The following is a 13,486-nucleotide window of genomic DNA, read 5'->3' on the forward strand; positions in this document are numbered from 1 at the left end:
GGCCTGACACAAAATACATACATTTTTAATCACACTAATACAGTAGACATAAGCACACAGTATGCACATGGCATGATAACCATCAAGAGTACTCTTTTAAGTAACATTTTCAATGCAAGACTTTTAATGTACTGGAGTAGACATGTGGTAAACTTACTTTTACTTTTTAAACTTCCTCCACCACTGACCTGAAAAGATCTGAACTCTTCCTTTAAAAATAACACCAATAATTACAATATAAAAACCTTTATGAGGTGTTATTTCAGTCCAAGAGGGATAAACCTCAGATATTTTTTACGAGGCTATAACTAGAGCTGCAGGATCAGGATTGCTCATTAACTCACAATTAGGGCTAATGTTAGTACACTGAGAGCAGAGTGATTTGCATTTTGTTGGTCTTGCTGTGCTTTGCAGTTATATTTGAGTTACTTGAAAAATGGGCCATGTGGGAGCTCAACTACAACAAAAAATCTCTTTATACTTCATTTGGATTTCCCTTTTAAGAATAAATGATCTTTCCTGGTGATGTTTGCCTCCTTTTCATTATTCAGTACTCTATATTTAGAAAATGTAAACACAGAAAGTTGGGTCTCTGAAGTTGTTCCACCTCTCTACTTAAACAGGAGCGCCCTCTTGTGGCTTCTGTTATCATGTACATGTAAGACGAGAGTGGATATTCATCACCTGAGTTTGGACAGACACTGAGTGAGGGACATGGAGCTTAATGACAGGACAGATCTGCCCAAAGATACGCTGATAAAGGTAAAGTTTCACCTCAACTGGGTTACTTTCACAAGGAAGTGACTCTTTGCCAAACGCAAGGCTGTCGGGCAAACAAGCATCAAGGTGGACAATTACAGCTAAACACCACCATCTACTGCTGAGATGTGCAAAGACCTGTGGTGGGAAAAGTGCTCGGATCATTTGCTTAATTATCAATTCTATCATGTGAAAATACGTCACTATAGATAAAAGTCTTACATTTAAAATTATACTTGATTAAAAGTAATTTAAGCAAAAATGTATAAAGTATGAAAAATAAAAGTGCTTGTTCTATGAAAAAGAAGAAAAATATACATGTAGAATTTTACTGTTGTAGCTGCTTGACATGGAGCTAGTTTTACTACTTAATATACAGATCAGGGCCCCTTGAAAGGACACAACATTAATCTGGGGAGGTCGTGTGACAAGAAGAGAAAACAAAGTTTCGCGACACAAACTTCACAGGTGTTAACGAAAAATCTTTATTTGCTCTAGACACAACTTTTTGCAAGAGGTTTGGGAACTTTATCATGACGGAAATGGATTTTATCAGCTCATCGTGTGTTTTTCTTTCCTTTTACACAAAATTTAGTAAAAGACACATTAATATAGTGAAGTAGAGGTATGATATTTGAAGTACAAAGAAGCATAAAATGGAAATAATCAAGTGATCAAGTAAATTGTACTTAACTATCAAAAATCATTTCAGTACAATCAGTGCACAACATGACTTGCGTGATGTGAACACATACAAACAAGTGAGTGTAACTGTAACTCCTCCAGGTTTAGTTATATATATAATACGTAAAATGCAGTCTGCAAACATATACAATATATGTAGATAGTCCTATATAAAACACAGCATGTGGAGATACAGTGTGCTGCTTGAAATCCAGACCCCATGTAAAAGCATTAAGTACAGATCAGAGTATTGACAGCAGTAACTAAAATGGAATGTAAACCACATTCTACCCTGTTAGATATCCCTTTAAAACTCATATTGATATGTATTAATATGAGTTATTAAATGTGCAAAAGTAATGACAGACACCAAAAATGCTAGAAATCTTTGGAATTGGCATTTTTATATGGCTGGTGATCTTTAAGTCTATGAACGAGAGAGAAAAAGAGAGAGAGAAACAACTACCATAGCAGATACATTCTTCCACCTTGGACATGCCAAGAACCAAGTTACATAAAATAACATGTATTTATTGTATAAAAGTGTAGAGAAAATTGCATTAATTCCAATGCAAGTGAGAAACAAAAACTTTAAAAAGTGGTAAACACAGATTGAGGTTAAAGGCAGATATAGGGAATTAATCTGGTACAAAACATCATTAAAGGGCAATTCCACCAATTTTACACTTTACAGGAGTGTGTTTACAGGTCTTGGGGAGTACGACTGCATATGTGAAAAAAGTAGTATGAAGCCTTTTGTGGCTCCAGAGGAAGCTGCATGTCATCTGACAACTTGCCTCCAGTGATGTCACTCGGTGGCTAAATTGCATTGTGGGTAATTTAGGCACCAGGTTCTGAAAAGCAGTCCACTGGTCTAGCATTGCGCTCCTATGACACTGTTGGACTCATAGCTTAAATTATCAAATCGATGCAGCACAACCAGAGAAATCTTCTTTCTTTTTCAAAACCTGCCACCTACATCAACCACAATGCAACTTAGCCACTGAGTGACATCACTGGTGGAAATTTATCAGACTACATGCAGCTTCCACTGGAGCCACCAAAGGCTTTCTACTACTTTTTTCACATATGCAGTAGTACTCCCCAAGACCTGTAAACACACTTTAATGTGTAACATTTGGGGATTTACCCTTTAAGAGAGTATGGCACCCAGTTTAACTCAAAGAATACAAAAGAATACAGTAGAAAATATTTTATAAAACTCCCAAAAAGTAGAAAAATGTGTCGACTGTATTACCAATTCATTATCTTAATCTTCTAATAGTTGCCATTATTATTTGTTCCTAAAACAGTATTTTATTTTGGGTGAAATTAACGTAGTGCATCTTCAGTAACTTAACTATTTTTAAGTTACTCCTTTTTTGCAGGCTGCTCGATGAGTTTCCCCCTGTGGTACTTCTGTCCGATCCCGTAGGGGACGTGTGCAGATATGGTTCCCAGTTCCTTGGCACCGTCAATGTGGAACATCTGGTCGTCGAAGAAGATGTGGGGTTTTATTTTCTGCAGCAGGGGCCCTTTGGGAGCCCCGGCCAGGAAGAGAGCCTCGTCGATCTCCAGGCCCCAGCTGCGGAGAGTCTTCAGGACACGAGCCCCGGAGCTTGCAGCACTGCGGGCTGTGACCAGGAAGGTTCGAATGGGGCAGTTCAGGCGCTCGTTTTTGGCGTAGAATTTTCTCTGGAGCTTCCCCAGAGCCTCCAGGAAACACTTTAATGGGCCCTGAAAGAGACAAAGAATTAAGGTTATTTATAACCTTTTGACACAAGGATCACACAGGGAGACACATTAGTAACAGAAAATCCCCTTCAATCCCTTTCTTTATACAAATCAAATCTTTAACTCTTAAGTTTAGGTATGTATGTATCTCTGTGAGGGCACACAAGGCCAACAGTGACGCTTGAACTGATTTAAATGTATTTAGAGCAGGCAGAGCAGGTTCCTAAACCCTGCAGACATTTCCCTTGTTTTGCTCCACACAGGTGCTGTGATATAGATGTGATTCAGTTTGTGTTTCTCACAGTCATTTATTTTCTTTGTAAGTACCTTAAGTTTAGTATCCTCTAACTCCACAGATTTAACATTGCACTCCTGTATCATTGTCAGACTCACAATGGACAGTTAGAAAATAAAAAAAGGACTCACAATCGATGCAGCAACACCAAATATAAAGTATATGCCTACACACTGCCATGAGGTCAAGAACATAGAGGCTGTTGGTTTTAACATCCGTCCTGAGTGATCGGATCAGAAATAGACAGCGTTAAGCCCGTCAATACACACCTAGCATTAAATGCATCTCGGCATGCGTCTTGAGTGACCTATTTCTGATCTGATCTCACTTCCCTGATCTATATGCAAAAATACACCTACATCTCTGGAAGAAACTAAGAGAAAGAAATATCTTCATGTATAATGTTTGCCGAATAAACAAGTAGGCCCAAAGAGTAAAGAATTTGTTGTAGAGAGCGTTTCACAAAGTTTATAAAGTTTCTCCTCATGCAACAAGTCTCAAAATTGAGCATTTTTCTAAGGGAGTCTGGTCACTTCCTCCAGAGTCACCAAAGAAGCAGCCTATATTAGTTACTTTTTACTGTATTTGTAAAATTTGACATGTTTACCCTTAATATGTTTAATGCAAGGTAAGACAAAGGTCTTTGACAGCAATACCTCACAAACACTTTTTTACAAGGGAAGAAACATCTTAATGTTTTGCATTTAATGTCGAAATTACAAGAAGGCACCAATGATCAAGAATTTGCTGTGGCCACTTCGCCTTTCTCATCATGCGACAACAACAAAAAAAAATCACAGTTTTTGGAAGGGAGCCTGGGATATTGCCGTTTACAGTTGAAGCAGGGTGCGTTCACAAACATCTGCTGCCAACTTAAGAGATCCCAATAATGTAGTTTACATTGCAGTGAACCACATAAAAGAATGTAGTCACATGCGTCCCAGACCACCTTCGAATGTGGTCTGAGTGATCAGATCTCAAATGCTTCTCGGGGGTGTTCACACCTGCACTTAGAACTGTCCACTTGTGATTGGATCACTCAGGGTGCGGGTCGATGCCAAATGTGAACAATAGAAACGACCATCAGTTACCTGAGCGAGAGGTTTGTTCTCGAACTCCTTCTCGTGCTCAAAGAAGGTGTCCAGGCCGTGTTGCTTGACGATGATCTCTGACTCGTCTGAGAAGAGGACGGCGTCGCCATCAAATGCCACTCTCAGTTGAGTGTCGCTCAATTCATTCTTCGTTTCTGGCATAAACATTGTAGCTGCAGCAATGCCTGAAGGAAAGGAGCAGAGTGTTAGTTAAAAAACCTGCTATACTCCATTTTGATGGAGTCTACAATTTGACACCTCTCAGCTGCAGGCATCTTCAGCTTTTCTTTTTCTTAACAATGTTTTAACCGTCACTGCACATGCTAAGTTAGAACCTACAAGTGTTTAACATTTTTGCCTGATAACAGACTTTAACTGATTATCAAAATTGCTGTCAATTAATTTTTTGTCAAAAAACTGGTCAGTAAATCTCAGCACTACATTTGAATGTTTCATATCAGTTTGTTTTGTGTTTATTTTGACAACAGGGAGCCATAAATCACATGCCGGCGTCTTCAACCAACTCCTTCTTGGTGCACAGTATGGGGTCGAGAATGAGTAACACAAAGTCAACGTGCAAGTGTGTAAATATCAGTGTAGTGCAAACATGCCTCCAGGCTGCTGGTACAGATTTATTTACTAAACAAAAAAGGTTGTGCGTGGGGCTTCATGACAGAACTGAGACTGAATCATGTCTTATCTCATTAGAGGATGACATTTAGGATTGTTGGTATTACAGAAAGATGTTCCCGAACTGCATTTAAGAAAAATCTTATCTTATCAATCGTTACTGTTGGAGAAGCTAATATTGATGTTAACCAAATGGAAAAGCTTAAACGGAAATTAGTCTGTTGGAGAAGCAAACACTGATTTTAGCCTGTTGGGAAAGCAAACACTGATGCCAGCCTGTTGAAGACGCTGATGTTGCCTGTTAGAACACTGATGTTAGCATGTTGAAAAACCTAAAAGTCACGTTAGCTTGTAGGAGAAGCTATCGAGATGTTGGTCTGTTGGAGAGACTGACATTGATGGTAGCCTGTTACAGCAGGTAAAACAAATGTTAGCCTGTTAGAGAAGCAAACACTGATGTAAGCCTACTGGGGAGGCTAACAGTGATGTTAGCCTATTAGCTTTACATTTTCCTCACCATGTATTCATGTTTATATATCCTTACCTCCAACTAAACAACTAATGCTTCCAACTCATTGATGCTGCAATCAAACGCCTGTCTTTCCTTATCCATTAGCTAAGCTAGCCAGCCAGCAACAAGTGAAGTGAGACAGCTGTTGTCATGGATACTGACTTACCTTCCTCTATGGCCTCTGTGACTTTCTCCGCGTCCTTGGAGAGGTACAGGTTTGTCATGTAGGCCTTCAGGTAGCCTATAGGACTTTGCCCTCCTGTCATACAGAATCTCTCTATGGTCAAATCTGAAAGTATAAAAGCAAGTTTCAGATGCGTGAAGACCGAAATCCCACTGTAATGACACCGTAACAGCTCTTCTTCATTTATACTGTGTAATCATTGTATTGCTCTTGTTCTTGATTATGTCTGTCGATGCCACAGTGGATGAGCCGTGGCAGCCACTGTGCGATTACAATCAACAATGTTTCATTCAGGACGCAGCATACCGTAGTGATTAATGCTGTTTATGAGGCGCACTCCAACTTGGGCATGGTTGTTAGTCATCAGGACGATGTCAAATAGCTCCTCGCTGTCTGGGTAGAGCTCCCTCAATCGAGAGTTAACATTCATCAGGGCCTGTGTGAGAGGACAGACACAGAGGGACAGGATGTTTTGTCAGAGCGTTTACAACACAAACATTACAACATTTGAACTACAGGTTCAAACAACACTGAAACAATCTGCATGCAAATTAAAAATGTAAGCCTCTTAATGCCTCTAAATCAAGACTGAATACACATGCTCTGTATGTGTAGCATACAAAATGAGCCTTGATAACTTGATTAAAAAAAAACTTATTGCAGAGAAGAAAAGGAGTGATGGAAATAATTAACACGCTCCAGTGAGTCATTGATCACTTTATACCCGACATCCAAGCAGGTTTACATTTGCAGGAAGGAGAAATCCAAACGAAGCCTTACACCCACAGTGTCTGTTGCCAGCTGTGGCAGCATGTCTGTATCTATTCCCCTGGCACTGAGTAGTTGCATAACAGCCCAGATCATTTTACAGTAACGGTGTGCAATCGCTCCAGGCTGATAACGCCCATGAACAAGAAGCTCAGCACATTCAAGTGCGATCTGATGGACACCACGTCTGCACAATCAGAAGCTCTGAACATCAACCAGTCTGAACATCCTGCATGCTTCTAAGAAAAGCTTGATTTTCACGCTGAAGACCGGTGTGATCTGACAACTTGGCAAGCCACAAGATATAAGCAATGGTATTTGATGACCTAGAAATGACACTCAACAATCAACTATCTTTCTTAAGAATTGGTTCACCCAGAAACGTTCCAAACACAGCAAAACTGAGAATGAGAAAATATAAGTAAACGGCAGGGTTACTGCAGATACAGACCACTGACTGATCGTGATGCCACCCACAGGGTTTTGAAGAGCAAGAATGAAGTTCAACATGGGTGGTACCGGCTGTCGCCATCTTGGTAGTATTTCACTACTTGTCAGTTAAACAAGCCCACCTAGCTGGAAGCTGGCTAACAAGCTATCTGTGTTCACACATAAAGAGAAGTGAAATTCACCTCACGTTACTAGCATGACTTCCGCTGTGGGTTTATTTGCCCCAAACAGACACAATACCTTGTATATAAGCTGCAAGAGAGGAAGCAACAACAGGCACCATGATGTGTGTGTATTTGTGTTAAGTTTTGTCTCTGACCAAAGTCAGCACTCATCAGATACTCAGTTTCTTTCTGTTACCCTGCAGTGTCTTTTATTTTCCCCATCTCCTCTCTGTACGATCATAAACTGAAGTACATTTAAAAAGGCACAAACACGACCAAGAGGTCAAATTTAGTAACTCGGATTAGCAAGCTTGTGGCTAGCTGTCACTAAAAGCAGCCACAGCATTGATTATACATAACTTTAAGCCTTAATATAATTTAAACAAGTGAATAAACTATTCACTTGTTTACAGAGATCAAAACAGTTTGTTGTACCAGGCTGTAAACATGTTTATTTCTGCTTTGAAGTTGTTAAAATTTTAACATGGGCTCTAGCTCTTCTTCTTACCTTTTTATTATATTGTTTATTGTTATATTGAACTGTCCTTTGGCTGCTGTGACGCAGTGGGCCTGATAAAGGAATTTCTGATTCTGATTCTGATGGGCATTTACTCGTCTGGAGCCAGCACCAAGTGGCCATTTGAGGAAGTGCAGTTGTTGGTACTCCTGCAGGTTGCAGCTTGATACAGACACACCTACACACTACTAATGTGTCACAAGTGACTTTTGTACCTGTATGTTGTATTCTAGGAAAATCCTGCATAGTATCCCTTTAAAGAATGAATGAACAGACAATTAAGACACATGAAATTGAGAGAAATTGTGTCTTTTACATGACTTATTGAGGTGTGGCCTCATTGTGCAACAATGGATTTCAGTCTCTGCTGTTGACTCTAGATGCAGCCCATTGACAGAGATCACTGTCCGCACTGTGGACTTTAATGACTGCACTTCAGGGACCACACCCTGCAGCAGGTTGACAGTACCGCGGCTCGGGCCTTACCTTGACGAAGGGGAAAGCAGCCCCTGTCTTCAGGGGCTCGTTTTCATGCTCCACCTGATGAGCCACGTACTTCTCCACACCTTCTTCCTCATAGATCTTCCTCTCTGCCACCATGTTGAAGAGGGTGCGCGAGGAGACGGCGATGGTGACAGCAAAACGGGGTTTAGGCTGTTAGAGGATGGAGAGAGGCATTAAACACACAAGATGAATGGCGTGTTTAGCTTCAGGGGCGTGAAGCTAACGGACCGGCTCAACACAAACACTTGAGTAAAACTACTCACAGGTCTCGGTTTGTTTGTTTTGAGGTTGTCAAAAAAGGCTTTGGCCGCAGCCCAGTCCTTCTCCTCTCCCCCGTCTTCAGCTGGAGCTTCGTTCGGCTTCATTTCGCTCATCTTTTGTCAACTTTTCTAAAGTCCTGAGACCTTTTTCAAACCCCGGATAAGAGGTGAGGCAGCAGCAGCAAGAAAACTTTCCGGAAATGTAGTAAAAACAAATCCTGGTGGGCGTCCCCCCTCCACCAGTGACGTAGGCAGGTCCGAGCATCGCGTCAACTTGGTTGGTTGGAGGAGAGAGAGAGAAAGTATGTGGCCAGAAGTATGTGGACACCCCGGCATACAGTCATATCTTAATTACCAGGTCACTGACTATTTCTAAGTAGCTACATTTACAAGGGTTCTGTACTTAAGTACAAATTTAAGATGCTACAGTGTTGGAAGTACAGACTCTATTAAAGGTCTCATGATAATAACCTACTACTTTGGTAAAACTGAAAGTCTCCCATACAAATAGTATTTGAGTTAAACTCTTAAAGTAGCTTATGTTAAATGTAGTGAAAGTGTTGGTGATATCAGAATCAGAATCAGAAATACTTTATTATCCCCAGGGGGAAACTGTTTGTGTTACAGCTGCTCCCATTCAAAGTTCAGAATATGCAGAAATAGTAATAGTAATAATAATAATAATAATAATAATAATAATAATAATAATAATATATTATTATCTATTGTTATTTTTATATTATTATCTATCTATTATCTATATATTAATATGTGTTCAGTGAGACGATGTAGTTCACTGAGCGATTTAAGATAAAACTAGATGGTATTTTGTTTTATTGATGATAAAGTGCAACTTTCTTGACTTGAAAAATTATCTTTTTAAATTGACAAACATCATATGTGTAGTTCCAACGGGATCAAAACATTATTTGTCTCTCCCCACTGACTACTGTACAATTTTTTCCCGAAATAATATTAACTGGCTTGATTTTCTAGCTCAGTTCATTGTCATACTTTTTGGACAGGTACTAAAACTAAAAATTTGTCCAAATACCAGGATGTCCTGCTGCATCCGGTTCATCCATTAAGCAGTAGCTATGTGACCCAGCATGCTTTTCGGGCTTTTCTAGCACAAGCCTTTGCACAGTGAAAGATATGTCACATGGACTGAGCAGCTGAGAGAGCACAGACAGATGACAGCTCATTGGCTGTGTTCCACATCACATACCTTTCCTTTTTACTTCAAGTTTCACGATATGGACTGTGATGGATGTGTAAGCAAGATAGTGTAAGAAATTTCGATTGCAGCCCATGTATCTCAAATTTTGTGATTTTGAAACTGAAATTTTCTGATAATCTTGGGGATTATTGTCCCTTTATATGTTGAGAAAATTCTCCTACTTCTTCAGACAACCTATTTACAAAACCCCACCTTACGTAACTTGGAAAATTTGCTGTCACAAATCTGACATTAGGGCTGAGCTCACGAAAAGTTAACTTTTTAGATGAGGTTATCACAGGAAAGCAACACTGCAAACATATGATGCTATTATAAAGTATCTATTAGGGAACAAATCCGTAGAGCCAGGCTCCAAAATCTTGTTGAAATCCTTCCCAGAAGAGCTGAGACTGTATTACTGGTTTCCTCATACAGCTCTGGTACACTACATGTTTCAGAACTTTTAGTCAGTCATGTAGAGGTTAAGGTAAGGTAAACATTTGTCTGGTCTGTAAAGCCAACAATGTTTACTGTGATACTGGTACCGACCTGACTTCCAGATGTCATGTCTCATCTGAATTTAGGTCATGTTTTTGTTTTCCTTTACCTTTTCAGTTCTGTTTCCTGTTTTATTTTGGTGTCTAACTCTCCTCTCTTTTCAGATCCCCTTCCTGCCCTTGTGTGTTTCCTGCTGTTGTGATTGTCTGCCCCTCCTGATATGTTTCACCTGTGACCAGTTATCCCCACCTCCCTTGTGTTCATAGTCTGTGTGCTTCCTTCTCTCTCTCTCAGTTCATTCCTTTGTAGCAAGTGTTCCAGCATTCTTCCTTGTGAATTTTCCCCCCAAGTGTTTTTGACCCTGTTTATTGGACCTTTCCTTGCCTCTGCCTAGCCCTTTGTGTTTTGGTTGCCACGCTGATTGATGTCCTGTGTACTGAGCCAGCCTTGGAAAACCTGAACTGTCTGCGAGTTGTACATTTGGGTCTACGCCTGGTTTGTCTGGTGCAATTTTTTTATCGTACAAAGTTTTTGTATTCTTCTTCCGCTGCTGCAATTAATTGTCTATATTTCTCTCTTATCAAATTGGGACATGATTTGAACTGATCTGTAATATGTCAAGATGGCTGGATGAGGAAAAATCAATCTGGATAAACTTGACTCTTTTCTTTATTTTGCTATTCAGTGCAGAAATATTATATTATTTGAAATTGTACACATAAACATAGAGATTATCAGAGAGTATGTAGTTGCATGTGAAATGTCGATTAATGTTATTCTTGTAGTTTTCCAATATTTTGAATGTGTAATCCCACGACGGATGGGGCGAATGTTAGGCTACTGTACAACAAATTCATGATCAGCATAGATGTGTCTTTATCTTAGCGTCATCTTGTTATGTTGTCTCAGCTACCATTTAACACACATTCACACTGTGCACTTGTGTATGCCATTGTGTAAAAGAATCATCTCTGGTCCTGCTTAGTTCTGTCCTCTGCTGCTACAGCAACTGAACTTCCTCCCTGGAGATCAAGCTTATGTTATCTTATGTTTCCATTTTGAGTGTGTTTAAATGTAATATCTCACACAGAGCCAATGTTCTTATAGTAACAAATGCTTACACAATCTCTCTCAGTGTTACACACACACTCACACGCACGCACGCACACCGTCCACTAGCACATGAATGACCTCCCTCCTCCATCACACCCCCTCAGAGTTGGTAGAGTCCGGGACGGAGCATCATGGCGATAGACGGTAAGTGCTCGGTCTCAGGTGTACTGCGGTGAAACTTTGCTCGGGACAGGATGAGAACAGCATGTTAATGAATCATATTTCACAGTCGGCGCGTGTGTTATTTTTTTCCCCCACGCAGTTTGTCTGGTAAAATCCCGCCGCGAGTACCGCAGTGCTCCGGAGCTGGGACAGCTAGCAGCGCGGGGATGATGCTGAAGTGCGGACACCCGCACCGATGCAGGAATGTTGTGATCCCTTCATGGGATGCGCGCGTGCCCTCTCAGCCGCGTGAAGTGATGCTAAAGTGGTCAGAGACACGGATAGTCCGCGTGCTTTGATTTGAAGACGGTTGTTAAATATGATGATTTATTTAAATATATATATTTTTGGCTTTATCTAAAAAAAAAAAAAAAATCACAGCGGGTTTCTCGTGAGCATCACATGACAACTACTTTGTTTCGCCGCTGATTGAGATCTACATCGCTCGCGGATGAATACGGTGCAACGTTATCGATCGGAAAGAACATCTTGAGTTCTAGAACGACTCCGCTCGTGTCGAAAACCGCTATTTTAGTGGAAGCACGTGCTGCTACGTGTTGTCTGTTCACGCGAACAATGGTTATTGAAAGTCTGCACGACGACGGCGGGTCCCTCCGAGGTTTTAGTGAAAGTGACACAAGGATGGAGTCGGTGTGTGGAGTACAGGCGCGTGCCGTGCCCGCTGTCTTGTAACGGGCACAGTTCTTACTGTGTCACGTGCAGTCAAGCGTGCAGCGGGGTTTGTTGACACCTGAGAGAGAGACAGAGACAGAGGGGGGGGGGTACGGGTTTCATAAAGACATCAGCAGTGCAGGGCGCAGACATGAATACACATCTCGCATCCTCTCCATCGGACGTGTTAAAGGGGCTCTGTGGAACTTCTGTGCTGTTAGCAGGCTCCATTTCTAAACTAACGTTAGCCACTGTTAGCAGAGTGGAGGAGAAGCAGGAGGCACTGGAGTCTGTCACATAGAAATCCACAGTCAGCATCATACAACTTTAAAAGAATCGTCTGCAAGATTGTTTAGAGGGCCGAAGTCATGTTGGACCTTATTTAAGAAAAACTTCATATAGTAGCGAATGGAGAGAGACGGATCATTTTTGATCCCGCTGGAATTGTGCCATGGATCACACACATGATTATCAATTTAAAAGATAATTTTTTTAAGTCAAGACAGTCGCAGTTTGACGTAAACTAAGTAAAATATAATCTAGTTTTGTGTTCGACCGCTCAGTGAACTAGCCTACATCGTCTCGCTCAACACACGTCACCAACACCAACATGGCCGCCAGCTCGGCACAGAAAAAAGGTACTAAAATAGATGAAAATCACAATAAATTTGCTTATATTGACAACTGCAGTTATGTGAAAGGGTAGTTTGTCAATTCTGTGAGCTGCTAATATACAGGAGCAGCTGACCAATGTTTAAGTTACGTATTTGGGGCAAACCAGAAAGGGCGTGACTCAACAGATCAAATCAAATCATTTAGATCAATTTTGATCAAAATGACTTAATCACTTAAGTATCGCTTTTCTTTTTCTTCACAATTTCTGAATTGATTCTTTGACTCCTGATTTGATCTTACAATACCTAAGGTAGTCCGTTAGCTTGATGCTAACATATAATTGGAATTCCCATTAACTGCTGCAATAAAAATGATTGAAGAGAGATGAATAGACTGGAAACATGTTGAAAAAGTACCTTTACCTTGGGGACATGATTTGCAGTTGAAAAGGCAAGAAAAAAATGCAATATATCACAGTATGTGATAACGCAATATTCGGTATATTGCAAAATCACAATACTATATTGTGACTCACGTATCGTGATAATATCATATCATGGGGCCTCTGGTGATTCCCCTCCACAATATATACATACATAAATGTAAATACATGTATAATTTACTTTTACTTATACTTTTGATATTCAAGTACATGC

At 40.4% G+C, this 13,486-nt stretch overlaps 1 protein-coding gene across 1 annotated transcript; it reads right to left on the bottom strand.

Annotated features, from left to right (window-relative positions):
• Positions 1–1,220: 1,220 nt before the first annotated feature.
• Positions 1,221–8,725, bottom strand: LOC141017982 (cytosolic 5'-nucleotidase 1A-like). The gene is made up of 6 exons (XM_073492822.1): positions 8,555–8,725; positions 8,274–8,441; positions 6,195–6,324; positions 5,871–5,993; positions 4,564–4,748; positions 1,221–3,180 (listed from the first exon to the last, which is right to left on the bottom strand). The coding sequence occupies exons 1-6, from the start codon at positions 8,663–8,665 to the stop codon at positions 2,815–2,817; spliced, it is 1,083 nt and encodes a 360-aa protein (XP_073348923.1). The 5' UTR covers positions 8,666–8,725; the 3' UTR covers positions 1,221–2,814.
• Between the last annotated feature and the right edge of the window lie 4,761 nt (positions 8,726–13,486).

This window comes from Pagrus major, chromosome 22, assembly GCF_040436345.1.
Source record: "Pagrus major chromosome 22, Pma_NU_1.0".
Lineage (NCBI taxonomy): Eukaryota > Metazoa > Chordata > Actinopteri > Spariformes > Sparidae > Pagrus > Pagrus major.

Excerpts from the sequence above, each read along its gene's own strand:
- LOC141017982 (XM_073492822.1), bottom strand. The coding sequence starts at position 8,665 with ATGAGCGAAATGAAGCCGAACGAAGCTCCAGCTGAAGACGGGGGAGAG. Across the intron at positions 8,442-8,554 it reads AAACAAACAAACCGAGACCT|CCTAAACCCCGTTTTGCTGT; the intron begins GTGAGTAGTTTT and ends ATCCTCTAACAG. Across the intron at positions 6,325-8,273 it reads CTGCTTTCCCCTTCGTCAAG|GCCCTGATGAATGTTAACTC; the intron begins GTAAGGCCCGAG and ends CCTCTCACACAG.